Source organism: Corapipo altera, unplaced genomic scaffold, assembly GCF_003945725.1.
Source record: "Corapipo altera isolate COAL_440 unplaced genomic scaffold, ASM394572v1 55, whole genome shotgun sequence".
NCBI lineage: Eukaryota > Metazoa > Chordata > Aves > Passeriformes > Pipridae > Corapipo > Corapipo altera.
In genome coordinates, this window is record NW_020884882.1 from 2,904,804 (window position 1) to 2,916,080 (window position 11,277).

Below are 11,277 nucleotides of genomic sequence, written 5' to 3' on the forward strand. Positions count from 1 at the left end.
CAGAGCCTCAGCGCGCCTGCGCCGCGCCGCCGGGGCTATAAAAGGCGGCGTTGTGGGAGCACCGCCCGGTGTCACCTCCCAGTCCCGTCGTGTCCCTGTTGCCGTCACCTCCGGCGTGTCCCGGCCGGCAATAGCGAGCATGGAGGCGGTGGTGCGGCGCTGCCCGTTCCTGGCCCGCGTCTCGCAGGCGTTCCTGCAGAAGGCCGGGCCGTCGCTGCTGCTGTACGCCCAGCACTGCCCGCGCATGATGGAGGCGGCCCCGCCGGCCGCCCGCGCCCTCGCCACGTCCTCCGCCCGCGGGCAGCAGGCGGAGGAGGAGACCCCCGCGGGCCGCCGCGGTGAGTACTGGCCCGAGGGGCCCCCCTCGAGGGGAAAAAAAATAACCCAGGCGTGGTGTGTCACAGGGGGAAACTTCTGGAATAGGCAGCGCTGAGGCAGGGGTTGCTTAATCCTTTAAATGCCCGCCGTTAATTGAATTTATGGCATAAATCAGACCTGTTCGGGCGTCCCGCTTGGGGATCTGGGATCCTCGATCTCGGAGCGGGGTTTCTCGCGCTTCGGTGGTGCTTCATCCCACCCCGGAACGTTCCTTGGGGGATTCTTTCCCTGATGCTCCGGGGGAGGAATTGGGGCTTGCGGCAGAGGGAGCTGCGTGGATCTGAACTCCTCGAAAGTAAAATCACAATCAGATCGGCTGGAAAAGCCCTCTGAGGTAGAATCTAAGCGATGACTGAATGCTACCAGGGCACTAGGTGCCATCTCCAGTCTTCCCTTAAGTCTTTTCCTTAAATCTTCCCACCGGGAGTGAAAGAGATTTTTTTTTTTTTTCTCTCAAAGGGAATAGTGCTAAATCTAGTGTCTGAAATCAGATGTCCCTTGGGTGTTCCTGGGAATTTGTGCTTGTATAAACAAAATGTGATTGCTTGGTTAAATAGTTGTGAATGGGTCGTGCCAAATTAATTGCAAAGGTGATGGATAGAAAAGCTTAAGTTGGGGTGTATTAAAATGATGAAGCTGAAGTGTTTTCCCTTCTCTGCCCCCACCTCAGAGGCCAAAAATGCCAAAGAGGTGGCCCAGCAGAATAGAGATGGAGCCCAGCCTCCTGCTGGCCACCCCCCTGCTGGTGCTAGCCAGAGCTCTGCTACCAAATGCCCATTCCTGGCAGCTCAGATGAATCACAAGAACAGCAACGTTTTCTGCAAAGCCAGCCTGGAACTCCAGGAGGACGTGCAGGAAATGCAGGCGGACAGGAAAGGTACGTACTCTGTGTGCTGAAGTGGTGATTCCTTCTGAGAGCTTCTGGTACTTGACTTGGCTCTGGAGTCTGCCAGGTCTGACAGTCACCACTGGCATGATGCAGGTGGGATCATGGGAGACTGAAGGAAAAAGAGCTTGTGTGCAGGGTTTCCCTGGGTGATTTTGGTGTGGGAATACTCTGTGACGTATTTTGATGTGCTGGCTGGCTCTGGATGTGTGAATCAAGCTGATGCACTCACACTCAAAGCAGATGCTTAGATCTGAAGAGAGCTGGTATAGGCAAAGGTTTTATATCTAAAGATGGAAGAAGCTGTGTTGAGACATCAGGCAAGTACCAGCACAAATCCAAGCAGATGGTTTTGGGGTGGGTTTTTTGTGTTTGTGGAACTAAAGGGTGTTGGCTGGCTTGCAGTCTTGATGCGGAAGGGCTGTCCTTCAAAGGAAGGAACTTTTCAGCAGTATCAGTAAAGCCTTGCTGCCTGTCTCAGGAAGCTTATTTTACTTTTCTTTTTGCTTTCTATGACGTAGTTAAAAAAAAAAAAATCTGTGCTAACAAAAAGAAGGAGCTGACTAGAATTCTTCCTTCAGTTAGGTGTGTACCAACCCTTTCAGATAAATGTTATAGCTGTATACAGCGTTTTTCTGAGTCATGATGAACCAAATGTGTTGTAAGGAAGTTACATGTTGTCTTTTGATTGGTTAGCAAGGCTCATCCTTTTTTCTCGTCCAATGCAAATTTGTAAGCAAATAAAGTCGTTGATCCTAACAGGGGCCTGAGTTTGGGGCATGTGCTTCCTAAAGATTGAAAAGTTAGGCTTACTTAAAACGTTTGCTTTGCTGAACTCAACTTATTTCATTTTGATTCAAAACAATTAAGCTCACTGGAATTTATTACAATGCCTGTAGGTACAGAATTTGCCAAAATACCAACTACTTCTGCAGTGAGGACCATCGAGACTGAGGGAGAAGAGCAGAGTGGCTTGCTCAAGAAGTTTAAGGATATTATGCTGAAGCAAAGACCAGAAAGTGTCTCTCACCTACTTCAGGATAACTTGCCAAAATGTAAGAATGTCGGGCAAAACCCCCCTGGGGCCTGGTCTATTGTGACTATTTCCTGCGTGCTTAAGAAGTCTCTGTCTCGTTTCAGCTGTATCCACCTTCCAGTACGATCAGTTCTTTGAGAAGAAGATAGATGAGAAGAAGAAGGATCACACCTACCGAGTGTTCAAAACCGTGAACCGGAAGGCGCAGATCTTCCCCATGGCAGACGACTACACCGACTCCCTGATCACCAAGAAAGAGGTGTCTGTCTGGTGCAGCAATGATTACCTGGGCATGAGCCGTCACCCTCGTGTCTGTGCAGCAGTTATGTGAGTAGTGCTGTGTTCCTAAGAGGCAGTTTCAAGCTATGTGGCCCTGCAGAAGCTTCTGAGGAATTGATTTCTGTACTGTGCTACATAAGCTGCTTCTGATATGATTCTTGCTATGCAGTTAAGCGTGCACTCTTCCCTTGAGCTGGGGTAGGTAACTCAGTGTTTAGTCCAGGGCTGCACTGTACCCCTTGGTCACTGATTCTGCTCCTTGGATTTTCCTTAGAAGCCCCCAAATGTTACCAGATAAACTGGATGGTATATTGCAACTGTACTTGGGCACTGATTTCTTACCTTACTGGGTTCCTGAGTTGTGCAAGTTGCTCAAAGACCTAACAGTTCCTTTTTAGTATAATCCTGATTATGTACTAGAATGTTTTCAGCAATGATCCTTCATTCCTCTCTGTATCACAGAGCAGTGCTAATGCCTCTCTTTGGGCCCTCTTTAGGGATACACTGAAACAACATGGTGCTGGAGCAGGAGGCACAAGAAACATTTCAGGAACAAGTAAATTTCATGTCGACTTGGAAAAAGAACTAGCTGACCTGCATGGAAAAGATGCAGCACTGTTGTTCTCATCTTGCTTTGTAGCCAATGACTCCACTCTCTTCACTCTGGCTAAAATGCTGCCAGGTGAGATCTCAAACTGCACCCCTGTTACCACAAAAAGCACAACCTTGCCCTAAGCTGTTGGGAGTACATTTTACAAATAGCTGTCCAAAGTGAGGATTCATCCTAATCCATCAGCAAAGTATGGTTGGGTGCCACTTCTAATGCCATGTTCAAGTTATGTTCAACACAAATCATAGTATCAGCCTGCTGAGATTGAGATCTTAGGAACTGGGAACTGCTGGAGGAATTAGACAAGCAGAGAGTCTTCTGCTTTTGCAGTTAAACTCTACCTGAAAATGAGACAGCGGGGAATTTAGAAGTTATAAGAGTTACATAAAAGTACTGAGGACTTTAAAATCTTCTGTATTTCCTTAAGCTCCAATTTGCCTTAGTTTGAACACCTAAAATAAACCTTAAATATTATTCTTGCTTCATGATCTGTAACTTGCTCTTTTGATCAAGAGCATTACTGCCAAGAACATGGCTACCCTTGTTTCCTGAACACTTTACATACATAAAACAATGCTGGGAATTGGTTACTGCTTTCTGTATACTGAGAAGTGTAACTGGGCTGTTTCCTCAGGTTGTGAGATCTACTCTGATTCTGGAAACCATGCCTCCATGATCCAGGGGATCCGTAACAGCAGGGTGCCAAAACATATATTTCGCCATAACGATGTCAACCATCTTCGAGAACTGCTGAAGAAGTCTGATCCATCCACCCCTAAAATTGTTGCATTTGAAACTGTTCACTCGATGGATGGTAAGCTGACATGAAAGCCTCCTCTCTCCTTCCATTTAGTCCTCCAATCATCTGTATTTTAGGTCTAAAAGCACACAGTGCTGTAAGGGCTGTTTAGGGCTAGTTCTGGTGTTTATCCAAGCTGCATACAGGGAATCCTAAACTGCCAGTTGCTGCTTTGGTTCCTAGGTGCAGTCTGTCCTCTGGAAGAGCTGTGTGACGTGGCCCACGAGCACGGGGCCATCACTTTTGTGGATGAAGTGCACGCTGTGGGGCTGTATGGAGCTCGAGGTGGTGGCATAGGAGACCGGGATGGAGTCATGCACAAGATGGACATCATCTCTGGAACGCTTGGTATGCATGGCCTGGCACTTCCACGGGAGCTAAGGCACCACCAAAGCTTCTGAGCAGCCAAATTAAGTGGGTTAACTCAAAATCTGTCTACTCAAATGAACTTGTTGAGGGCTCTTGGGGGTAGGATTTTTTTCAAAAAGCCCGAAGGATTTAAGTTTGCCCCACAGTTTGAAAAGCTTCTGTTAAGCTACTTAGACTGTCTTACAAATCAGTCAAAGAAAAACCCCAAACAATGGTACCTTAAGTAAGCTAGCAAAAAGTCCTCCAGTACCATGTTATACAACTCAAGAATAAATTCAGGTGAGAATGCTAGTAGAGTAGTTTCTCTATATTTAGTAGTACTTAGTTCCTTTATGTGAAATGGAGTACTCCTAATCTAGAAATCTGAGATGGGAAGTTATGTAAAGAGGTTTGGCAAGAAAAGAAGCAACTGCTATTATCTAAGTAGAATGCAGGCTCAGGAGTTATTTCACTGCTGCAAATTGGAAGGTTGTTTAAACAGCTTTCAAAACATAAATAAAATTTACTAGGAAAGTTCATGGCTTTGGAACTTAAACTTGGGTTACAGCCTAATAGGAACAGAAGCATTCACCAGACACCCTAGTTCTGTCTGTGTTCTGCTCTCTGAACATTTGGAAAGGGGGCCTGGTATCAACTACACAATCACAGTAACAGCCTTCTGTGCTCCTTAGGAGCATGGGCTATTTGTAGCATCCCTGGAACAGATTATTTTAAATCTGCTGAGAGACTTAGTGTTGATCACTTGGGGTCACTATTGAAGTATCTGCTTGATGACTGGACTTATAAAGTCTTTCCCAAAATCAAAATTTGAGTATTTGAGAGAGTCTTGAACTGTCCTTGGTGTGTAGTAACTAGATCCAGGTTATCAAGATTAGCTTAAAAACAAAGCTGTACCATGTGCTGAGTAAATACAAGATTAGCAGAGGTGGCTGGAATTGTTGCCTGCCGTGACTGTGTGACTGCACCCGGTCAAAATAACTCGTTCTTTCAAGTGAAAGGCTGTAATCTTGTAAACTTCAAGCCATTCTAATGGATGGAAGGAATAAGTTTGGTTGCCCTTTTTTTTTTTTTAATCTTCAGGCAAAGCATTTGGATGTGTAGGAGGATACATCTCCAGTACAAGTTCTCTGATAGACACTGTTCGTTCGTACGCCGCTGGCTTCATTTTCACAACATCCCTGCCACCCATGCTCTTGGCTGGTGCCCTGGAGTCTGTCCGGACCCTGAAGAGCCCAGAAGGGCAAGTTCTGAGGCGCCAGCACCAACGGAACGTGAAGCTCATGAGACAGATGCTGATGGATGCAGGGCTCCCTGTGGTGCACTGCCCCAGTCACATCATTCCCATAAGGGTGAGTGCTCAGGACACCGTTGACACAGGGCCGTGGCGCCTGTTTTACCCTCCATGATCACACTGCATGTTCAGGTGTTAGTTACTACCTTCACGAAGCTCAGACTCAGCTTATTATTCAAAGTGAAGTGCCAGCAGTCTGGCTTAAGCTGAGCTCAGCCTGCTGTAAATGTTGTAAAGCAGAGTGAGAAAGTGTGTGAAACCCACAAACTAACAGTATACAGAAAACAGGGAAATTGATAACAAGCTAGTTAAAACAAGATATGGGGTATAAACAGCTACATGCCTGGGCTGCAGTGATGTGCTTATGCCCAGAGAGCTCTACAACACAACCTTTAGCCCTTCTCTCTCATACATGTTATTTACAGTAGCAAAGGGGAGACCAGCCCTATTGGATTCTTGTAGCTACCTGAGTTGGTCTGACGGCTCTGCCACCTTGCATCTGTTGGTTGATCTTGTAACTTAAAATTTTGAACTTTAGGTTGCAGATGCTGCTAAAAATACAGAGATCTGTGACAAGCTGATGAGCCAGCACAGCATCTACGTCCAAGCCATCAACTACCCGACGGTGCCCCGTGGGGAGGAGCTGCTCCGTATCGCCCCTACGCCTCACCACACCCCTCAGATGATGAGTTACTTTATCGGTGAGTGGGCTCTTGCATCAGTGCAGGGAAGATACTGGCCTGTCTGTGCAGTCTTTGTACTGTAGGTGAAACTGGAAAGCACCTAAGTTTTAGATGTCACCACCCGGACATCTAAATCTGGATGTCTTTCCACTGCAGCATAGGAGCAGGTACTTCTGAACTTAAACTGCTTTGAGCATGACATGTGAAGGGTAGTGCACTGTGCCCTAGAACAGAAAGTGCAAGGCCAATGCAGACCTATACCCAGCTGGTTCTGTCACAGCCACTCCTGCCAGGGCTCTGCTCAGGCATTGTCCAAACCATTCTTCACACGTTATGTGGAGCCCAGAGAAGTCTGCTGTTCTCAGCTGAGCTGTTAGCTTGTCTTAAACATGGATCTGTCCAGGGAAAGTAGCTCCTCCTTGATCCTGTCAGGCGAGGTGGTGTGAGGATAGCTGAGACTTAGTTGCAGCCCATTTGTCTCAAGAGGTAAATTGTGTCAGAGTGAAATCCTATTATCTCTCCTCACTTGCTAGGAGAATAAGTATGCTGACACTTCTTGCTCCTTCTCTAAAGCGATCCACTCTTTTAAGCTTTGATTTTGGTGAACTTTTCTTAACAGAAAAACTGCTGGCTACGTGGAAGGATGTTGGTCTGGAGCTGAAACCACACTCATCAGCTGAATGCAACTTCTGTAGAAGACCCCTCCACTTTGAAGTGATGAGTGAACGGGAAAGAGCCTACTTCAGTGGCATGAGCAAACTAGTATCTGTCAGTGCATGAAAGTAACAGTGTTAGTTGTATTCTTGTCTAGTTCTAATATCAAGTCAGTAGCATTTTTTAATTGCTCAATTATTTTAATTGTAGTTGAAGCACTAAGCTCTGAAAATAAATTTCTAGAGCCCTGATGCCCAGTTGTGTTTTTCTGTGCTTCTCTGTGTACCTTCCATAATGGAACTGAAGTGCCAGTGGGTGGGAGGGCATTTGATGGAATAAAACAATACTCTACAACTTAATGCCCCTCAGCTGAACTTACTGCCTTTTCACTGGCTGTGCCCAAAGAACCTCACTAGTGCTTCCTGGGATGAGTTTATTTATTATGAAAAGAGAAAATAACTCCTTGTGAGCTTCTCCCTGAAGGCTTTTGAAAATGTGCAGATATAGTACTACATACACACTAAAACTGAGAGTGTATCACTTCAGAAATGCTGTATAAGCAGCTTGCCCCTATTTTTTGGGAAACAGGCAGGCATTTAGAATGGGTTCTGCTAGATGCTGCCTCCCTCTACTGCCATATTCTTCCTTTGAAGTTTTGTGCACAAGCATTCCCCCTCTGATGTCCACTACTAAGAAGAAAAAGGTGCTGGTAGGATTTAATAAGTGATATTTTCTGACACCCTGACAGTTACAAAACCAAGGTGGTGGGGTGGTAGGTACAGGTTGTCTCTGGCCTCCTGTGTCTCTGCAAGTCTGCATGGGCTGCTCTCCAGGGCACTCAGAGGTAGACTTTGGTGTAAAAACTATCAGCAAATAATTAATAATTCAGATCTCTTGACAGAAGTAATTTTAAGAAAACATCAGTCCTGCCTTTGCAACCTCTCTGAAAACTTAGACCTGTTATGCCTAATTGCCACCCTATTTCATGCTTCCATGAATAGCAGGGGCAGGCTTTGAACAGGAAGAAGTATTTCTGTGTGTGTACACATGTACTCGGGGTCAATATTGGCATGAAGTCAGAGCAGAGCATTAAACTGCTTCCTTCATGTACAGGCACGTCCAGTAACTGCTACAGTGGCTGTCACAAGTCCCTGACCAGTTACTCCATCCAGGTATTCTTGTTTTCTGGATGTAACAAGCCAACCTGGCACTGCCTGCTGCTGGCACGCTCACAGGTGTGCTCTGAAGCGCCCTCCCTTTAGGGATCCATTATAATATCACAAACAGCCAAGTGGTGGAGAGATAGAAGCCCAAATTACAGCAGGTCATCAGTTCTATGAACTGGAAGTCACCAGTTGTTTAAGCATGTACTGAAGTGTTCTCAGAAGAGTTCTTATAAAATATTTGACTTCCCAAGCAGACAAGCTACATTCAAAAAGCCCTTTGCCAGCCAGCCAAGGGATTACTGCCTCTGCCATGTGCAGATTCTGGAGGCAGGAGGATGTGACCCACCTGACCTTGCCTTGTCATGAGCATTTTGTGGTCTAAGATTCAATGAACATGCACCTCCCTTACAGATCTCATCATCTATTAGGTTATATTACTAGACTAACTTGAGATATGAGTTAAAAAGCCATAGATCCTACATCAACCTCTGCTAGGACAGTGTCCCCAGCACCATAATGTGCCTACAATGTCATTCCAGACTCTGGCAACAATCAGTGAACAGCTGTAAGCAATCAATGTGTGTGCGGGAGATAACACGACATGTTGACTCACATAAAGCTCTACTCTGACAGTACCAAGTGACTTGCATTTCTAGTTTCTTCACTGCAAGCTTTCAGGATTGGTCCAGTGCATTTTACAAACCACTTAATAAGCCCAGTTTTAACTCCTAGTTTTTACAACCGCTACTCAACACTTCGTACCACCGAGGAGAAGAAATAAGACACAGAAAGGTACCAACTACTAGAAATCTCAGAAGTTACTCCAAATTAATCACAGGAGAGAATCCCAAGAATTCAAAGCTGGCAACCTTTGAAACAACAGGAGCACGACTAACCTCGGCACATGGCAGCTGGTACCTCCACACCCCTTAACATCAGCTGTGACAAGTTACCTTTGGCACTGGTGCTGGCAAGCAGGAGTATGAAAGCAGAACCATGGCTCAGCAAGAGGCCAGCTGAAGTCCATCACTGAACTGCAAAAGAAGGACAAACTTAATGACACGCAGAAAGGATAAATTTTCCCCCCCGTGAAAAGGACAAAGAATGAAAAAATAAACACATATTGTTTCCCAGCAAATAAAACTTGAATTGTGGGTTGTAGAAGTAGGCATAAGTTATGTAAGCTTTAGTTTAGTTCCTGGAAAAATAATAGAGGAAGTAATCGGTAAAACATGTTTAAAGTCAGACAATGGCAGTGGCAGAGTGAGGAAGCAAGAATGCAGCCATAAAGCCATGGCTAATATTTGTCTGGGGCATAAATAATCCATCTAGTTGAACATTGCATAGCCCTAAACTCAAACGCTCCTCCATTTCTCAGCCCGTTTACACAAAGGAGAAACCCCAGGTGGTACAGGGGCAGCAAAAACATCCCAAGTGCACGCAGGAGCACGTGTTCCCCATTGCTGGGAGGAGACAGCAGGGGGGTGCTCTTCCTACCACAGCCCAGAGCATTATTAACACCACCAAATCAGCAGCTCCACTATCCCTGGTGCCTTGCACCCATTTGTTCTGCAGCACATCACCCCTCAACCCCTGCTTGGTCTTGCAGCACTCACGTTTACCAGGGTTTTTCTCCCACCCCATCTCTGCCCCCCACACCAGGGCTTTAAAAGCCCCATGGGCTCCATGATCCCTGCAGCTCCTGCCTGGTAATGGGTATTTTGGAGCCCATCCTGGTGGCTGGACCCTACCTTGGCTGCCTGGTTTGGTCACTTCAGCGCACAGAAAATCCCACTTCTTGGTAGGCACAGGGTGAGGTGTGCAGAGGGAAGAGAGGGGCAATACTCCCCCACACTTGTGGTTCCCCAGGGAAGAACAGCAGGGAGCTCCTTACAGAGGGAATTGCAAATGGGTCCCATGCCCTGCTGTTGGTGGCTGGGATGGGGGATGCATGTGAGGACTTGCTGCCAACCACTGTAGTCTTGGCAGACACTGGCACAAGGCACCAAAAGCCTAATCCAAGGTAGCCCCTGCCCCAGAACTGCTAGCCCACCACCACCATGGCTGGGCTCTCAGTTATTTAGGATGTTCTGTGCCTCAGCCACCCTCCAGGCTGATCCCAGACTCTCAGCATTCCCAGGTTAGGTTAAGCACCCACATCCCCAGTCTTGCACAGCCCTGGGGTGGTTGATAGCAGATATACTTACCTCCTCATGTAAATAGCCTTTCAGCCCCTGCTGCTCCTACACCCTCCTCCCTGCCCCCTGCCATTCCCTGAGGAATGGGAAGGACTTCGGAAAGGACATGGAGCTCTTGAGAGGGCAAGGGCTCATCTCCCTTTCCCTTGGGCACCTGTGGTTTCATGGCCCAGATGCCAGTCAGCTCTTTCAGTTCACACATTCAGCTTCCAAACAGGTGTAACTCCTTTGCAGCTCCTCTGCTTCCTCTCTCAGGGGAGCAGAAGACAAAGGAGTTATCTCCTCTGAGATTTTCTTCTTTCCCACCTGGGAATCCCATACAGAAAAGCATCATGGTCCTATCATTTACTCTGCAGCTCACTTGCTGTGGAGCCCTAAAAACCCTGAGCACTGTGGGGGTGCTCAGCCACAGCCCCCTGCAGCTCCCCCCTCTTTTTGAAGCTGGCTGTGCCCTGCTGCTCCATGCCCAGACAGGCAAATTCCACCATGGGGTGGCCTTGTCCCCTGGCATAAGTGGCACAAGTCACTGCTGACCAAATGAGGATTTCCCTCACCTCAAACCCCAGAGCTTTTGCTATGCAGCAAACCTTCTAACTCAAACCTTAAAACAAGAGAGGCTGATGCTCACGTGAACTCCCGTGTGTGTGCTGGGTGTAGGGACACGTGGGCAGGAGGCAGCAGCCAGATCTGTGAGTGCTTTAATTGCCCTCAGGAATTGCTTGGTGTGGAGCTGGCACTGGCTTTGTAACCCACATTCCAGAGGGAACCCAGCACACGTGGTGTTGGTGCTCTGCCTGCAAGTTGTTCAGCTCCTCTTCTCCTGCACTGCTTCGGCCCCCTCCTGTCCCACTCTGTCTGTTCTATCCTACTAATTTTTAACCAAAATTATCAGAGGGTGAGCTGTGAATTGGTCTGAACCCTGGCAAGC

General features: G+C 47.1%; 1 protein-coding gene across 1 annotated transcript; it reads left to right on the top strand.

Moving 5' to 3' along the window:
* The first annotated feature begins 124 nt into the window (after window positions 1-124).
* On the top strand, window positions 125-7,234 carry ALAS1 (5'-aminolevulinate synthase 1). The gene is made up of 10 exons (XM_027640058.1): window positions 125-338; window positions 1,049-1,255; window positions 2,164-2,319; window positions 2,405-2,627; window positions 3,077-3,261; window positions 3,824-4,003; window positions 4,172-4,336; window positions 5,438-5,706; window positions 6,187-6,349; window positions 6,951-7,234. Exons 1-10 carry the CDS (start codon window positions 140-142, stop codon window positions 7,109-7,111), a joined length of 1,908 nt encoding a protein of 635 aa, XP_027495859.1. The 5' UTR covers window positions 125-139; the 3' UTR covers window positions 7,112-7,234.
* The last annotated feature ends 4,043 nt before the right edge of the window (window positions 7,235-11,277 follow it).

What these genes read in the sequence shown, in the direction of transcription:
- ALAS1 (XM_027640058.1), top strand. Translation starts at nt 140, where the DNA reads ATGGAGGCGGTGGTGCGGCGCTGCCCGTTCCTGGCCCGCGTCTCGCAG. An exon ending in TCTGGCTAAAATGCTGCCAG is followed by an intron (nt 3,262 to 3,823) that starts GTGAGATCTCAA and finishes CTGTTTCCTCAG; the next exon opens with GTTGTGAGATCTACTCTGAT. An exon ending in CATCATCTCTGGAACGCTTG is followed by an intron (nt 4,337 to 5,437) that starts GTATGCATGGCC and finishes TTTAATCTTCAG; the next exon opens with GCAAAGCATTTGGATGTGTA.